Source organism: Ceratosolen solmsi, unplaced genomic scaffold (genome assembly GCF_000503995.2).
Source record: "Ceratosolen solmsi marchali unplaced genomic scaffold, CerSol_1.0 scaffold11, whole genome shotgun sequence".
NCBI lineage: Eukaryota > Metazoa > Arthropoda > Insecta > Hymenoptera > Agaonidae > Ceratosolen > Ceratosolen solmsi.
In genome coordinates, this window is record NW_011948416.1 from 7072221 (window position 1) to 7085248 (window position 13028).

At 34.2% G+C, this 13028-nt stretch overlaps 2 protein-coding genes across 2 annotated transcripts; both read right to left on the reverse strand.

Annotated features, from left to right (window-relative positions):
* Positions 1-5064: 5064 nt before the first annotated feature.
* On the reverse strand, positions 5065-7793 carry Teh2 (tipE homolog 2 phospholipid transfer protein). The gene is made up of 4 exons (XM_011495784.1): positions 7479-7793; positions 6723-6984; positions 6158-6325; positions 5065-5157 (listed from the first exon to the last, which is right to left on the reverse strand). The coding sequence occupies exons 1-4, from the start codon at positions 7729-7731 to the stop codon at positions 5112-5114; spliced, it is 729 nt and encodes a 242-aa protein (XP_011494086.1). The 5' UTR covers positions 7732-7793; the 3' UTR covers positions 5065-5111.
* A 2563-nt stretch (positions 7794-10356) lies between these two features.
* On the reverse strand, positions 10357-11992 carry Teh3 (tipE homolog 3 phospholipid transfer protein). Its single transcript, XM_011495786.1, has one exon. It carries the CDS (start codon positions 11709-11711, stop codon positions 10362-10364), a length of 1350 nt encoding a protein of 449 aa, XP_011494088.1. The 5' UTR covers positions 11712-11992; the 3' UTR covers positions 10357-10361.
* Between the last annotated feature and the right edge of the window lie 1036 nt (positions 11993-13028).

Sequence of the window (13028 nt, forward strand, 5' to 3'; positions counted from 1 at the left end):
CATCATTCAAATATTATTACTTGCATTAAAAGTGAATATTAAAAATAAAAATATGAATTAGCAACATATGTAATTGTAGTTTTTACATATTATTATTCAGTTAATGAGTTATCGCAAAGTGGGTAAAGATTGTCCGTGGTAAGTGTTTGTTATATATGTGAAGCTAATGCACATTGGATTTGATAAATTTGATGAATTTATAAGTTCGTGAAACGTATTTAGTTTTTATTATATATTCATTGGAAAATTCGTCTTTTCATATATATGATTTTATTACCTTTCATGAATATATAAAATATATAATATAATTTAATTTAAGTGCATGATTGTTTTATTATAATTTTTATAATTATATTTCTTTTTTCGTAAACTTAAAAATGAAAAAATTTTGTCAGAAAAGAGTACGGAATAAAACTGCCTGGACATTTAGATAAAATACATTTAAATTAAATTTTTAGAGGGTATAAATATTTTAAATTGCTATTTTTAATTAAATTCGAATATTTTAAAGTGTACAATAGTTTTTTTTAATTCGATGATTATAATTCTTGATTTTATAATTTAAAATTGATCACTTCTAACGTACAATAAATTTCATATTTTAATTAATATATATATGTATATATAAGTTTACAATAAAAGAGATTGTTCATTTTTTTCTTAGTGGATTTTGAAATAGAATTTATATATCTTATGTACGTGAATCCATCTTAGAGATCGTAATGAACAATATTTCGAAGCAAATGAATTAGATTTTTTAAGGTAAAGAGCTTTAAAATAATTTGCAAATTTTTATGATATTAACATGGGTTTCAAGACGACATTATTTTGAATTTATTTGACTTATTTTTATGATTATTAAACTTTTTATAACAATATTCTGTACGTTTAATAAAAGTTTTTATCTTACATTTATCATAAATAATTATATTATTTTTAGTTTCCTAATTATATTGATAAAATATATAAGTAATTGTTTTAGCTAGAAAAATTTCAGAGATACAGTGACCCATCAGTCTTTACATTGTTTGATAATCACTCGATTTAAAGTATTTTAATATGTGAAAATAATCGATCCTAATTTTCAGCGTAACCTAAAAATTATAGATAAATAAATAATTTAATGATGTATATAAGATTCAATTCAGGAATTGTAAGCGAATTTTAGTAATGATTATTAATAATAATTATTCTCAATGATAAATAATATTTTTAAATTAATATTTGAAAAGTAACATGTTTTATGTTTTCAGCTATATATATTTTTCTTTTGTTACGCCTATGTTTACAAACTAACTAAGTCTAAATAATTAAAAACACGAATATAAATGAAATTAAATTTATTACAGAAACAATAATAGGAACAATAATAGACTTATCTCGTATAGAATATTAACGTTAAAATTAATGAAAGCATAAGAATACGTGTTTTAATGCATAATTAATTTATAAATATAAAGCTATGAATTTCTCTTACATTCTTATTTTTTATATTCTTATAATAAAATAATTAAATTAATAATGTAAAATAATAGGAAGAATTGTATTGAACATATACGAACACTTAATATGATGAAATTAGAATAATTATCGAAGAAAATTGAAATTTATTAGAATTACAGGGTATTAATCTTTCTCATATAATTATACCGTAGTATAGCTTATTTACAATTTTTATAATTTATGTTTCATTCCTAATATTTTATATTCATGATTTTTAACTTTATTAATTGAAATTTGATAGCTGTTGTAATTTTTATTTATATTCAATTTGTTGGTACAAATGCCAATATTTAAAAATATCGTAATCTTTGCTTATCTATAAAACATGAAAGTTGTCAATTATTATAAATTATAAAGATGGTATTTTACTAAGAAATAAAATTATAGAAATATTAAAGTGCCAACACTAATCATCGATAGTGACAGACTGTTTTAAAATGTAAACAATATATGATTAATAAAATAGATTACACAGAGATTATTCGTTCATATTACTAAGTTCAAAATGTATAAACTCTTGTTATAAAGTATTGTTATATAAAATTACCTTGTTTATAAATAATAAATATTGAAATTTAAATTACTTACTTTATTATTTAAGCAAATTACCAGCTATTCGTATAAGGTAAATATCATAATACTGAAATTTGCAGTCGAATAATGTAGTATTTGAATTTGTTAAATCTATTAAAAAACTATATGGTAATATTTATAAAATTTAAATAAAGGAATATTACTAAATGTATGCTTCAGTTATTAGTTCTAGGAACCTCTTAATGCGCTTTACATTTAGATTGAAATGACCTTGGATAATATGTACTAATTTATTTATACGTAATATTTAAATTCGTCATTAATTGATTTCAAAATTCATAAAAAGTAGATATATTATTTCATGTAAATTTAATTTCCATATTGTCTATTTATAAATATTTTTTTAATTGATTTTGACACTATATTTGTATAACATATTTTATGTTTCCCAAGATTTAAGTTAAGAAATAAATCATAATAATTAATTTATTATATTTCCATAAAAATATAAATAATAAAAGAATTAATTTTGAAGTATTACAGTTGACTCCATTTTATGCTTCATTTTTTCTTTTCAAACCTTCATTTTCCGGCTCTAATATAAAAAAAATTTGCCATTTTTTAATATTGAATCGAATCATCGAAGTTTGTATAAAATGAAAGTTGACCAAGAAAAGAAATTTATTGTAATGATTATATGGATAATTCTATTTACTTATTTCAATGCACTAATTGTACCAACAATTATCTATTGCCGTGCTTTTCTTAATGTATATACTAATTCACCTAAATTTGTTATTATTACGATACAGAATATATAGAATATCGATGCTATTTGAAATGTTGCAAGATTTCTGTTTTCAAGATTTCCATTTTTCTATGTTTCGTTTGTAATCGATTTTTATTCATTTTATTTGTGCATTGTTTTTTATCAAACAATTTTTTTGTTTCGTAAAAAAATGAAAACTTAAAATTGTAGAATTTCTCTTTAGAACATTATTCGGCGCCTATTAACTCATTTATTTTTTACGTAACAATGTTTTATCGTTAAACACACATACAAAGCTTAAATTAAATGAATCGTATAGTTTATTTTTTAATATCACATGAAATTGCATATAAAATAACAGTATTCATCGTAAATTTACGTTAAGACTATTCTTATATGCTTCCAAATATAATAAAAGTTTTTCAACAACAATTTGTGTTTATTATATCTTTTATAGAAATTAAGTTGAGGACATTATGTTATAATATCTAATTGAATAAAATAGAACGTCTTATAAATACTTCTTAAGAAAATCAAGGTAAAATTTAACAATAATAATGTATAATTATAATGTAATAACTTTGGTTTAACCCTTCATCCATTGAAAAAAAAACCGAATAATTTGATAAATCGATAGAATTGCGTTGTGACGTTGAAAAGAAATGACAAATCAAATCGAAAAAGTTTTTGCTATTAAGAGTTAGTTTTCTTCTTATATATATTTTTAACAACATTGCCTACTTTTAAACCACGGCGCCAGCGCGGAGGCCACGTACAAAAATTCTCATTAGTAACATTATTAGTTTTTTAACCGCAATATACTATTCAATAATATTATTCACAGATGAAACTTAACCTATATATATATATATATATATATATATATATATATATATATATATATTTTGTTTTTAATCTAACTATATATCGAATATTTATGTCATATTGTCCATTATTAAATAACGAAATGGATATGATAAAATTTAAATTGAATAAAATTATGTCTGCTGTGCATATTCATTCTGATAACTTTTTTATTTTTATATTCTTCTTTTACTATTATTAAAATTCAATTTCTAAATCGTTTTAACTTTCAACATGGCACTCGGTTTTCAACGTCTCACTTTTATTATAATATTGAAACGTGATTTTCATTTTTCATTAATATTTTTGTAGTAAGAAGAAAATGTATATGAGAAAAAATCATGTTATTAAGAAATAATTGTCGACATTTAATATTTATTTATTTTTTTAGCGAGTAAAATATGCATAAGAAATACGTATTAGCGTGTATTACATATTTTATATGTCTTTGCTTAATTATCTATTATTGTAATTATTTTGACTTTTGTATTTGTTGATTATGCAAAATATCGTTATATTAAATGTTATAACTCCTTTTGTATTATGAACTTCTTCGAATTATAGACAAATTGAATAATTTGACAAATGAAATTACGATTGGGAGTGATGAAAATCATAATAAAGCTAATTTTAATTGCCATCAATACTGCGCAAATTAGGAAATTAGACAAATTTATATCAGCAATTAAAACATTATATGCTTATTACATGGTACTAATATAGTATAATAAAATAGTCCACAAATTAATAATAATATAGTATGTAAATAAAAAATAAATATAAAATATTTTTAACATTTGTGCAATATATTTGTAGAATATAATCATTAGTTGGTAAAATTATTAACGATTTATTATTTAAGTCAAATGCAAGTACATTACAAAGTATTAATTTACAGGTGTAAAAAATAATCTTTTGATATTTCTATTCTATTAGCTACAAAGAATTTCTATTATTATACTCGATAAATAAATATTAAATGGGCAAAGTTGTTTAAACTCTTTCTACGATAACATGACGTCTTTAAACACCAATTGATGCTCAAGATTAGAAAAATTGTGATCGTTAACGCTTGAATAATTGCTTGAATTATAATTAGCGGTGAATTATTATTTCAATCGAAATATAAATAAATTACTTATCTATTCTTACAACCTTCATAATGCATAATGGCTCGAAACACTACAATCGAACTCGATAATCATCGCTAAAAAGCGCCAATATAACTCGAGCACAGCTCTAACTAATAACAATATAAATAATATTCCATTGCTAAAAATGGATTCGTGTGATTCGTTGTTCCGCACTTAAGCATCTTGTATGGCGAGATTTTACGATTATGTCAATATTTACGACGAGCGTTTAGTTTAACGTTTGAGTCTTGTGATTTGCGGTTAAGTTGGCATCACTCCCGAGCCGGGGGGTGAGCCCGAGGCAACAGTCAGTATTCCTCTTCGTCCTCTTCGAAATCTTCCTCACCGAGAATGCTGCAACAATTCAAGCATAGCCCATTGTCACTTACGCGAAGCAATTTTCGCTGATTATTTTTCTTTATCTTTTGATAAATAGGAGATTCATCGGTGACACCTGCCTTTATTGATAATAATTTTAAACTACCTACTATCGGTTGTCTATTATTCATTGCAATAAAAGTTCTAAGTTCACGAGCGTTTCTTTCATAATGGCGCACTGGCTATTATGTTATAGAATTTTAGGCGAAGGTATATATTGGAATGATCTATCGATAATGTATAACTATATTATCGAAGAAATATTAGAATGTCATTAACTAAGTGAAATATTTTTTTTACAAAAATACGTGTTTATATTGAAGATGTAAATATTCGACAATACAATAGATTAAGTTTAAGAATTAATTAAATGCAAGAATAATATTATAATATATTCTCATTATTAATTGTGTTTCAAGTGCATTGTAATGAAAAATATTCACATCATATTTCAATAATTTAAGGCTAATTTTTATGTCAATTATTTAACTTAGTCAGAATTAAAGCGTATTAATAATTCTTAAGTTATGTAATATTATCGAGCTAAAAAACGTATATTCTTATTAATTCAAACTTATTAATTATCGCTAAATTAGTAAAACTACAGAATACTCTGCAATTTGAAGTCATATTTTCGATATACAGTCATTGATTTAAATATTATACAAAAGATCACATATACTATATAATAATTTGATTTAACAATATTGACAGTTAACGTAAATTGCACAATGCATTCAATCATGTGTGTTTGAAAGTATTATTAAAACGACCGATAGATGTTGTTCGTAATGTTAAGTAAAAAAATTGACATGAGAATAAAAGTCTATTAAACAGCGATACTAAGGCCAGGGGGGGGGAGGAGAGCAGCACTAATGTACAAGCATTGTCAAGATAACTTCTACATTATAATTATTTTACGCTGTTATACTACATTATAATTATTTTACGCCGCACACAAACTTAAGTTACTTACTCTCCCTTCCTCTCATACTTGTCAATGAGACTTCTTCTGGGACCACTGCACGACTTGTTCACCGGTGGACAATACCAGTAGCACAGCACGGCCAACGATAAGACGAATAGCATCACAGGAATCGTTAAAGCCAGTATTAGATTGCGCAAATTCTCTTCCCAGGAATATCTGGAAACAATTGGTGACAAGCGCTAGTGTTATTTAATATCTCGATTTTATTATTAACACGCGATACAATTTTGTATGAGGTACAATGTCTCTCTTCGTTCGGATAATAACTTTGCTCTTTTATGACATATCTCTACTAAGTCTAATTAATGGTCGTTAACATTTCTTAATTGTAGGTTAAATTTACGAGGCTTGCCGACAATCTCGGAAATTTAGCTCGCTTTATTTAGCTCGTCATGCATATTCTGTGTATTTCCAAAATTTGAAAGGAATAATCGATAATGGATGCGAAAAATCCCGAAGTCAACAAGACTGATAAAAGAGATCTAAAGTGGCAAATAGTTATTCATTTCGCGTGATATACTCGTGTACCATCGAATAGATAACAAAAGCTTACCTGGACACGACCGTTTCCGGATACGTTCGGCTATAATAGCAAGGGAAGATTTTCCCGTGGCTGTTATTGCCGAATTTGTTGGCAAATTCGGAACAAACGACACCGGTATCCGGGTATCCGCAGCCTTCGGCATTCACATAAAACTTTGTATCCAAGACGTCCCAGGGTATGCTCCCAAGTGGCTTGGCCATGAACTCTTCGTACGTCAGCTTCGTGTAGTTGACGCGGATCTGGTGGCAGCTCGTTACCGCTGCAGTGCAGCCTGCAATTTTTTTTACTTAATATCAGCCTCGTGTGCTCACAGCGAGCATAATTATCAATGTGCACGCGTACATTTTAGAAACATCAACTCTTCTGGCTAATTGATTCGTTACTTAAATAAAATCTCGTGTATGCGCCTCGCGTTTAAAATAAATAGATAAGCAAGGAAAAATTAGATGTTTTAATTAACATATAATGAAACACACACGCGCACGCACGGACGCGCATACACACATATAAGGGACCTTGTCCATACAATTATGTATTGGATGTGGAGATTCTTAAACGGTACTATTATAATAAGCGATAAATCAAGCTTGACCACATCCTCTAGTAATTAAACATTGTGAATCAATCGTGGCAGCGCCTCTTACAATAATTAAGATATTAATAATCAAGATCTTTGATAATTGATCCCGATTCGTTCCGTTGGCGCTCATCGGACGCTCAACGACAACGAAATCCACCTCCCTGGTCCACGTCAAAGTCCCCTACCTTCTCTGCAACTGGCCCAAGAGCAGTTCTTCAGACCCTCGGCGAGAATGTGCCTTGTAGTGGTGCAGGCGACGGGTCGCGGTGAGAAGTCAGCGAGTATGGTCGAGATGGCGGGCTCGACGACGAACGGGATCGCGAAGAGGAAGGCGAAAACCGCGAGGATGGCGGTCGAGCCCAGACATAGGGATGTATAGAACTTCGCCTTCTCGACGAGACTCTCGACCTCGAGCACTGGCAGGACGCCGCCAAGCATCCGAGAGTCATTGAGCCCGCTGCCGGCCTCACTGCCGAGGCCCGAGCCGCTCCCAAGGCTGGACTTGCGTCGGCTGCCCCGGTCGTCCTCGATCTCGTCCTCCTCGGCGCCCATGATGATGGTCGCCTCGTCCGACTCGACCGAGGTGCCGTAGCGCAGGGCGCGATAGAAGCGCCTCTTCGCCGAGGCCACCGGCCTGCCCCGAATTCTGCCGCCCGAGCCCGTCTCGACGGTTTTACGGTGAAGGGCGCGGGAAGAAAGGGCCGAGGGCCCCGGTGACTTGACACTTGGAGCGGCGGAATGAGCGAGCGAAGGAGGGAGAGGTCGCGTGTCACGAATTTATCATCTATCAGTAAGAGCGGATGGCTATATTTTCTGTCTTACGACGACGCGTCCCCTTCCCGCGATCAGCTATTCTTTCACTTTATTATTAATTAGATATACTTTGTTTGAACATTTTTACTTATCCAGCTATGCGTGTATTCACTTATTAATTAATTTATTTATTTGCCTATCTATCTATTGTTTCTACACTGGGACGTTGAGAGGCTTGTTTTGGAAATATCTGGAATACGCGTTTCCTTTTTATACGAGCTTGTATTTTGTAATCGTGTTCATAATTAATCTTGCGTATTTTATTGGTGCGTTTAAAAGGAGTACATGTGTTTAGTGCTATCTATCTACTCGACTCATTATCAATGTCAATTTCCTTTGCCCCGTATGAAAGCAACGGCGTACAAATTACCGGCGAATGTGTAAGTAGCGAGAATAAAAAATCACGGCTTATCGGAATGACTTCGTTGGGCTTTTCCGTTTAGACTTCTTGCTCATTGTTCAATTCAAGTTTCCCATACAATCGCATTAATCGCCTTTGAAAGCAGCTTTTAGCATGTCGCGCAGATAGGATCATTAGAATTCGAATCACGCTTTCCCCCCCTCCCCACCCCAACCCGCCCCGACGACACCTTAATAGTGACCGCGTAAGGAGAATATCGACTGTCGAGTCGGACTCTCCTCCAGGAGGGGAATGCCTGAAAAAAGAAATAAAAAATATCGATTTGATTGACGTTACTTACAATTAATAGGAAATGAGTAAGCTCGAATAAGCGGTTATTGCCGTTAAAGTAGGAAATTTCTTGTTTTTAAAAAGAATGATAAACAAAAATTGGAATTTTTAATGTAATGAAGAAAAATTAATACCACAAATATTGTAAAATATTATTTATTTATTAGTACATTGACTAGTTTTTGTAACAGCGACAATATCTATCAATATATTCTTCAAATATTGTGTCTTAAGAAATGCACGTGATGCTTATTATTTGCTGTTTTTACAAAATTTCATACTTTCTTGTGTTAAGCCGAGAAAACAATGCTAGACAATACGACTATAATATTTATTTTACAGAAACTTGGTGCTTTAGCATCTCTGTCATTAAGGCATCTGGCTCAATTGTTGCAATTTCAATCTATGATTCAAATTCACTTGAATAATAAATATCATTATTCGTAAAATAGCGTAGCCTCCAATAATTTATCTTTAAAACTTTAAGGGATATCCTATAAGAAATGTAGAAGCTTATTTTGTATAATATTGGATAATTCAATTGAAGGTGATGTTTTTGATGATCTATTTTATCAAATTGTCGTCTTTCGGTCATTAATTATTCTAATCTCTCAATATTTTATTGTAAGATGAAAAAGAGTCCTGCTGTAAACAAACTGTCTTTTAGTAAAAAGTGTATTAATGTTTGCTTGGAGATGAAAAAGAATGTATTTAACATTGGGACGTATAATTCTCATGGGTCTCTTATCCATCAGTTACTCTAATACTATTATGAACCATTGAACGCACTAACTTTTTGACATACCCAACTATTAATACGTCAAATTGCCGAAAATTATATGGGGCACAAATTTGCTTACAAACGGATACATTTTCACTCATTAGCACATACTCAGGATGTATGCATGGGCGCGCACACATGGGTACCCGCGTATTTATCATTTGTAAACGCATACGCGCAACACGCTCGCATTTCCATTATCAAGTGCCGTGTACACGCGCGCCCATGCATACGTACGTTCGCATGTGTACGCGCTCGAGTTTACATATGCACCCACAGCCATCATCGTACAGCACCCGCACGCTTACATATATATATATATATATATATATATATATATATATATTTCATTTCACAATTACGTTCCAAGACATTAGTGCTAAGCTGCTTAGCGAATATTCGAAAATGTGTTCTGCGTGTCCATCCAGGTGAAAAATCGAATCCACGTCAACCTTATAGAAGCAAAATAAATAATTTATATTGGCATGAAGGTGCTCGTGACCTCGACGACGAAGCCTTGCGAATAAAAAATGGTGCCAATAAAAATATATAAAATTTCTCTCTCAGCATTTGCGCACGCACATATTAATGTACACGCATATATATATATATATATATATATATATATATATATATATGTATACAGATGCGTACATACGTGAGCGCGCTCGCGTGTATGCATGTGCGTATAAGTAGATGATATCAATGAATGTAGTAGTGATGGTAGTGGCGGTAGTATAGAGTATATTCAGATAGAGTGATGATGCTCTTACGTGACGGATCTCAGAGCGCCATGACGGAATCTCCTCCGCCGGCATCGGCCAGGTTGCCAGAAGCGCTTTTTTCGAGGGCAAGAGCGGCCAAGGCAGCTCCGGGCGTACCCTTAAACCTCATCTTGGCGTCGTCGCCGACGACCACGGTTCTCTGGCAGAGTATAAGCGTCAAGCAGCTGACGACGAACAATATGCTGGGCAGTAGGAAGGCAACGAGGAACTCCTTGTACGTTGAATTGAGGTTGAATCGTGAGACGACAACGCTCGTCTTACCCTCCGCGTAGTAGCACGGGAATCGGGCTCGCGCGTTGTGGTCTGAGCCGTCCTTCCCGTACTCGAGCAAAAAAAATTTGCACTCGTCGCGGAGGGTGTTGACGCAACCCTCGAGATTAATGAGTAGGCGGCTCTCGTTCGCGATTATGAGGTCGATCTCGGGGGGCGTGACCTTTCGCGTGTCATCCAGCGGCTTCGTGGCGAATATATTGAGGTAGGAGAGGTACGTGAAATTGGTGAGGTCGGTGAGCATGTCCTTCTCGAGAACGGATCCATTGATGCAGTCGACGGCTTCGACGCCGAGACTCGTGTTGTAGATCCCATAACACGATGCCATCATCACGTCGCCCCTACTTTCGTTCCAGATCTCCTTTTCACTTTCCGTATCGATAGCACTCTCGCACGAGCTTAGGTACACCTTGTCGCCACTGAGCAAAATGACATTTTTGTTCCTGGTTGGGATGTCGACGCAACGTCGGTCGCAATTGTACGGGGTGCGGATCTTGGCACAAGTGCCACGATTGCAATTGAACAACCCGTCTATGTCGATACACGTGATCTTCCCGCGCCTACCTGAACACTTGAGCGGTGGATCCGTGTCGTGGAAGACGCACTCGAACGCGTCCGTGATGTTAATGCAAACACCGGCGGTGCAATTGAAAGTGCCCGTGAGGTTCCGGCACTCGTCGGCAATGCACTTGGACTTCTTGGCGTTCTCTTGATCGATGCCATAACACGTCTTGTTGGTGGTATTGGTGCAGTTGGCCAGGAGGATCGACGAGCCGTTTCGGCGCAAGTTCACGTGGATTTGCACGCAGGGCCCGGAGGTTTTCGAGAGGCACCATTCGCCGCAGCTGCCCCAGTCGCAGTTGTCGGCGTTCGTCGCCCGTATGGTCGTGCACATGGCCGGTACCTCGCTTATACCGGACTGGAACGCTCGGGTGCTCGGCATATAAATCGCCACGGTCAAATAGACCAGGGCCACGGAGGAGAGGACAGCCGTCATCTGACAAATGCAGATGGTCCCGCATATACGGCCATCCTGGGGCGGTATGACCAGATCCTCCACTGGTACTGGCTTGCCCATATTGCGACCTCGGGCTCTCGATGAGCAGCTATGAAGACGACGACGACGATGAGATCCGGATTCAGGGCGCGAGCGAGTCGCCGAGTACGAAGCGCCGACGGGAGAATGACATTGCGACGACCCTACCGCGCTCCTCTTACTCTTTCTGCCTTAGTCGGCCAGTTGTCGGGCTCTGCTCTCGCCTAGTTTATCGGCGTATTCCGATGAAGCTGCCTCGACGAGGCTCGAGTCCAGCCGACAACAGCGAGGCGCCCGAAAAACTGCCTTTGCCGCCGATGATCGGCCTCTTTCCTTGTCCTTGCGCCCACGAAGAGAGTAATAGGCGCGCACACGCACACGCACACTCGCTTACCTACGATCGATCGATGTGCCGAGTCTGCGCCCTCGTCACTACGTGCAGACGACTCTCGTGCCGCAGTGACGTCAAGTGGCGAAGTCGGAGAGCCGAGCGAGCGATTGGTGTCTCGATTATACGCATGCGCCAAGCCCTTACTCGTCTGGCTTTACAATGCCGTGCACAAAATCGAGGAATCTTTTTCGAGGAAGACTCTTCGTGGTTATCTCACTTTTTAGAAATTCTTACGCTCTATATGCTTGGTATTAGACACTTAGTAAAACTTGCGTTTAAGGTTTGTGTAAATTCGGCCTACATTCTCAAACTTAAATGCCGATGCTGCACTTTGAACTCGCATCGTACTCGAAATAATGCTCCGTGCATTGGTTGGGTGATGCTCGGCAACAGTCTATTTCTTATTTTATATATATGCATTACTTTGCGTCTTTGTTTATGGTCTGAATTGTAAGAAAAGTTGATTTTTCAATGGCCATGATTTTCCTATAAATGTTATGATTAATTAGGTAGAAATATTGTGGTCGAGTGTTATTAACGGGCAATTACATAAATATTTCATTTACGTTGGATATGTGAGGCAAAATAAAAGAAATCAGTCATAAGCGAACGTGTAAAGACATTTGCATTTAAAATATCATTGGTATTTTAAAGGAATTGTTTATTGTATTGATGATTGCGTTAAGATTCTATGTGTTGGTATAAAGTGGAAACAGTAAACATTTGTAAAAAAGTTAGGCACGTTTTATAACCGACGGATAATTTTCATTTAGCCTTCATTCATTTGGTAATAATGATATTAAGTCGAGGAAATTTATATTTCCTTGCTTAATCTCTAGTCGTTATTGCATTAATTTTGGTCTTTATAAATAAACAAGAATACAAAATTTTCATTACTGTGCAATTAATCAAACATATACACATTAACGGTTACTTTATAAATACAATAATCTATATCAACATTATGA

What these genes read in the sequence shown, in the direction of transcription:
- Teh2 (XM_011495784.1), bottom strand. Translation starts at nt 7,731, where the DNA reads ATGCTTGGCGGCGTCCTGCCAGTGCTCGAGGTCGAGAGTCTCGTCGAG. An exon ending in TTGGGCCAGTTGCAGAGAAG is followed by an intron (nt 6,985 to 7,478) that starts GTAGGGGACTTT and finishes AAAAAATTGCAG; the next exon opens with GCTGCACTGCAGCGGTAACG. An exon ending in AAGTATGAGAGGAAGGGAGA is followed by an intron (nt 5,158 to 6,157) that starts GTAAGTAACTTA and finishes GAATTGTTGCAG; the next exon opens with CATTCTCGGTGAGGAAGATT.
- Teh3 (XM_011495786.1), bottom strand. Translation starts at nt 11,711, where the DNA reads ATGGGCAAGCCAGTACCAGTGGAGGATCTGGTCATACCGCCCCAGGAT.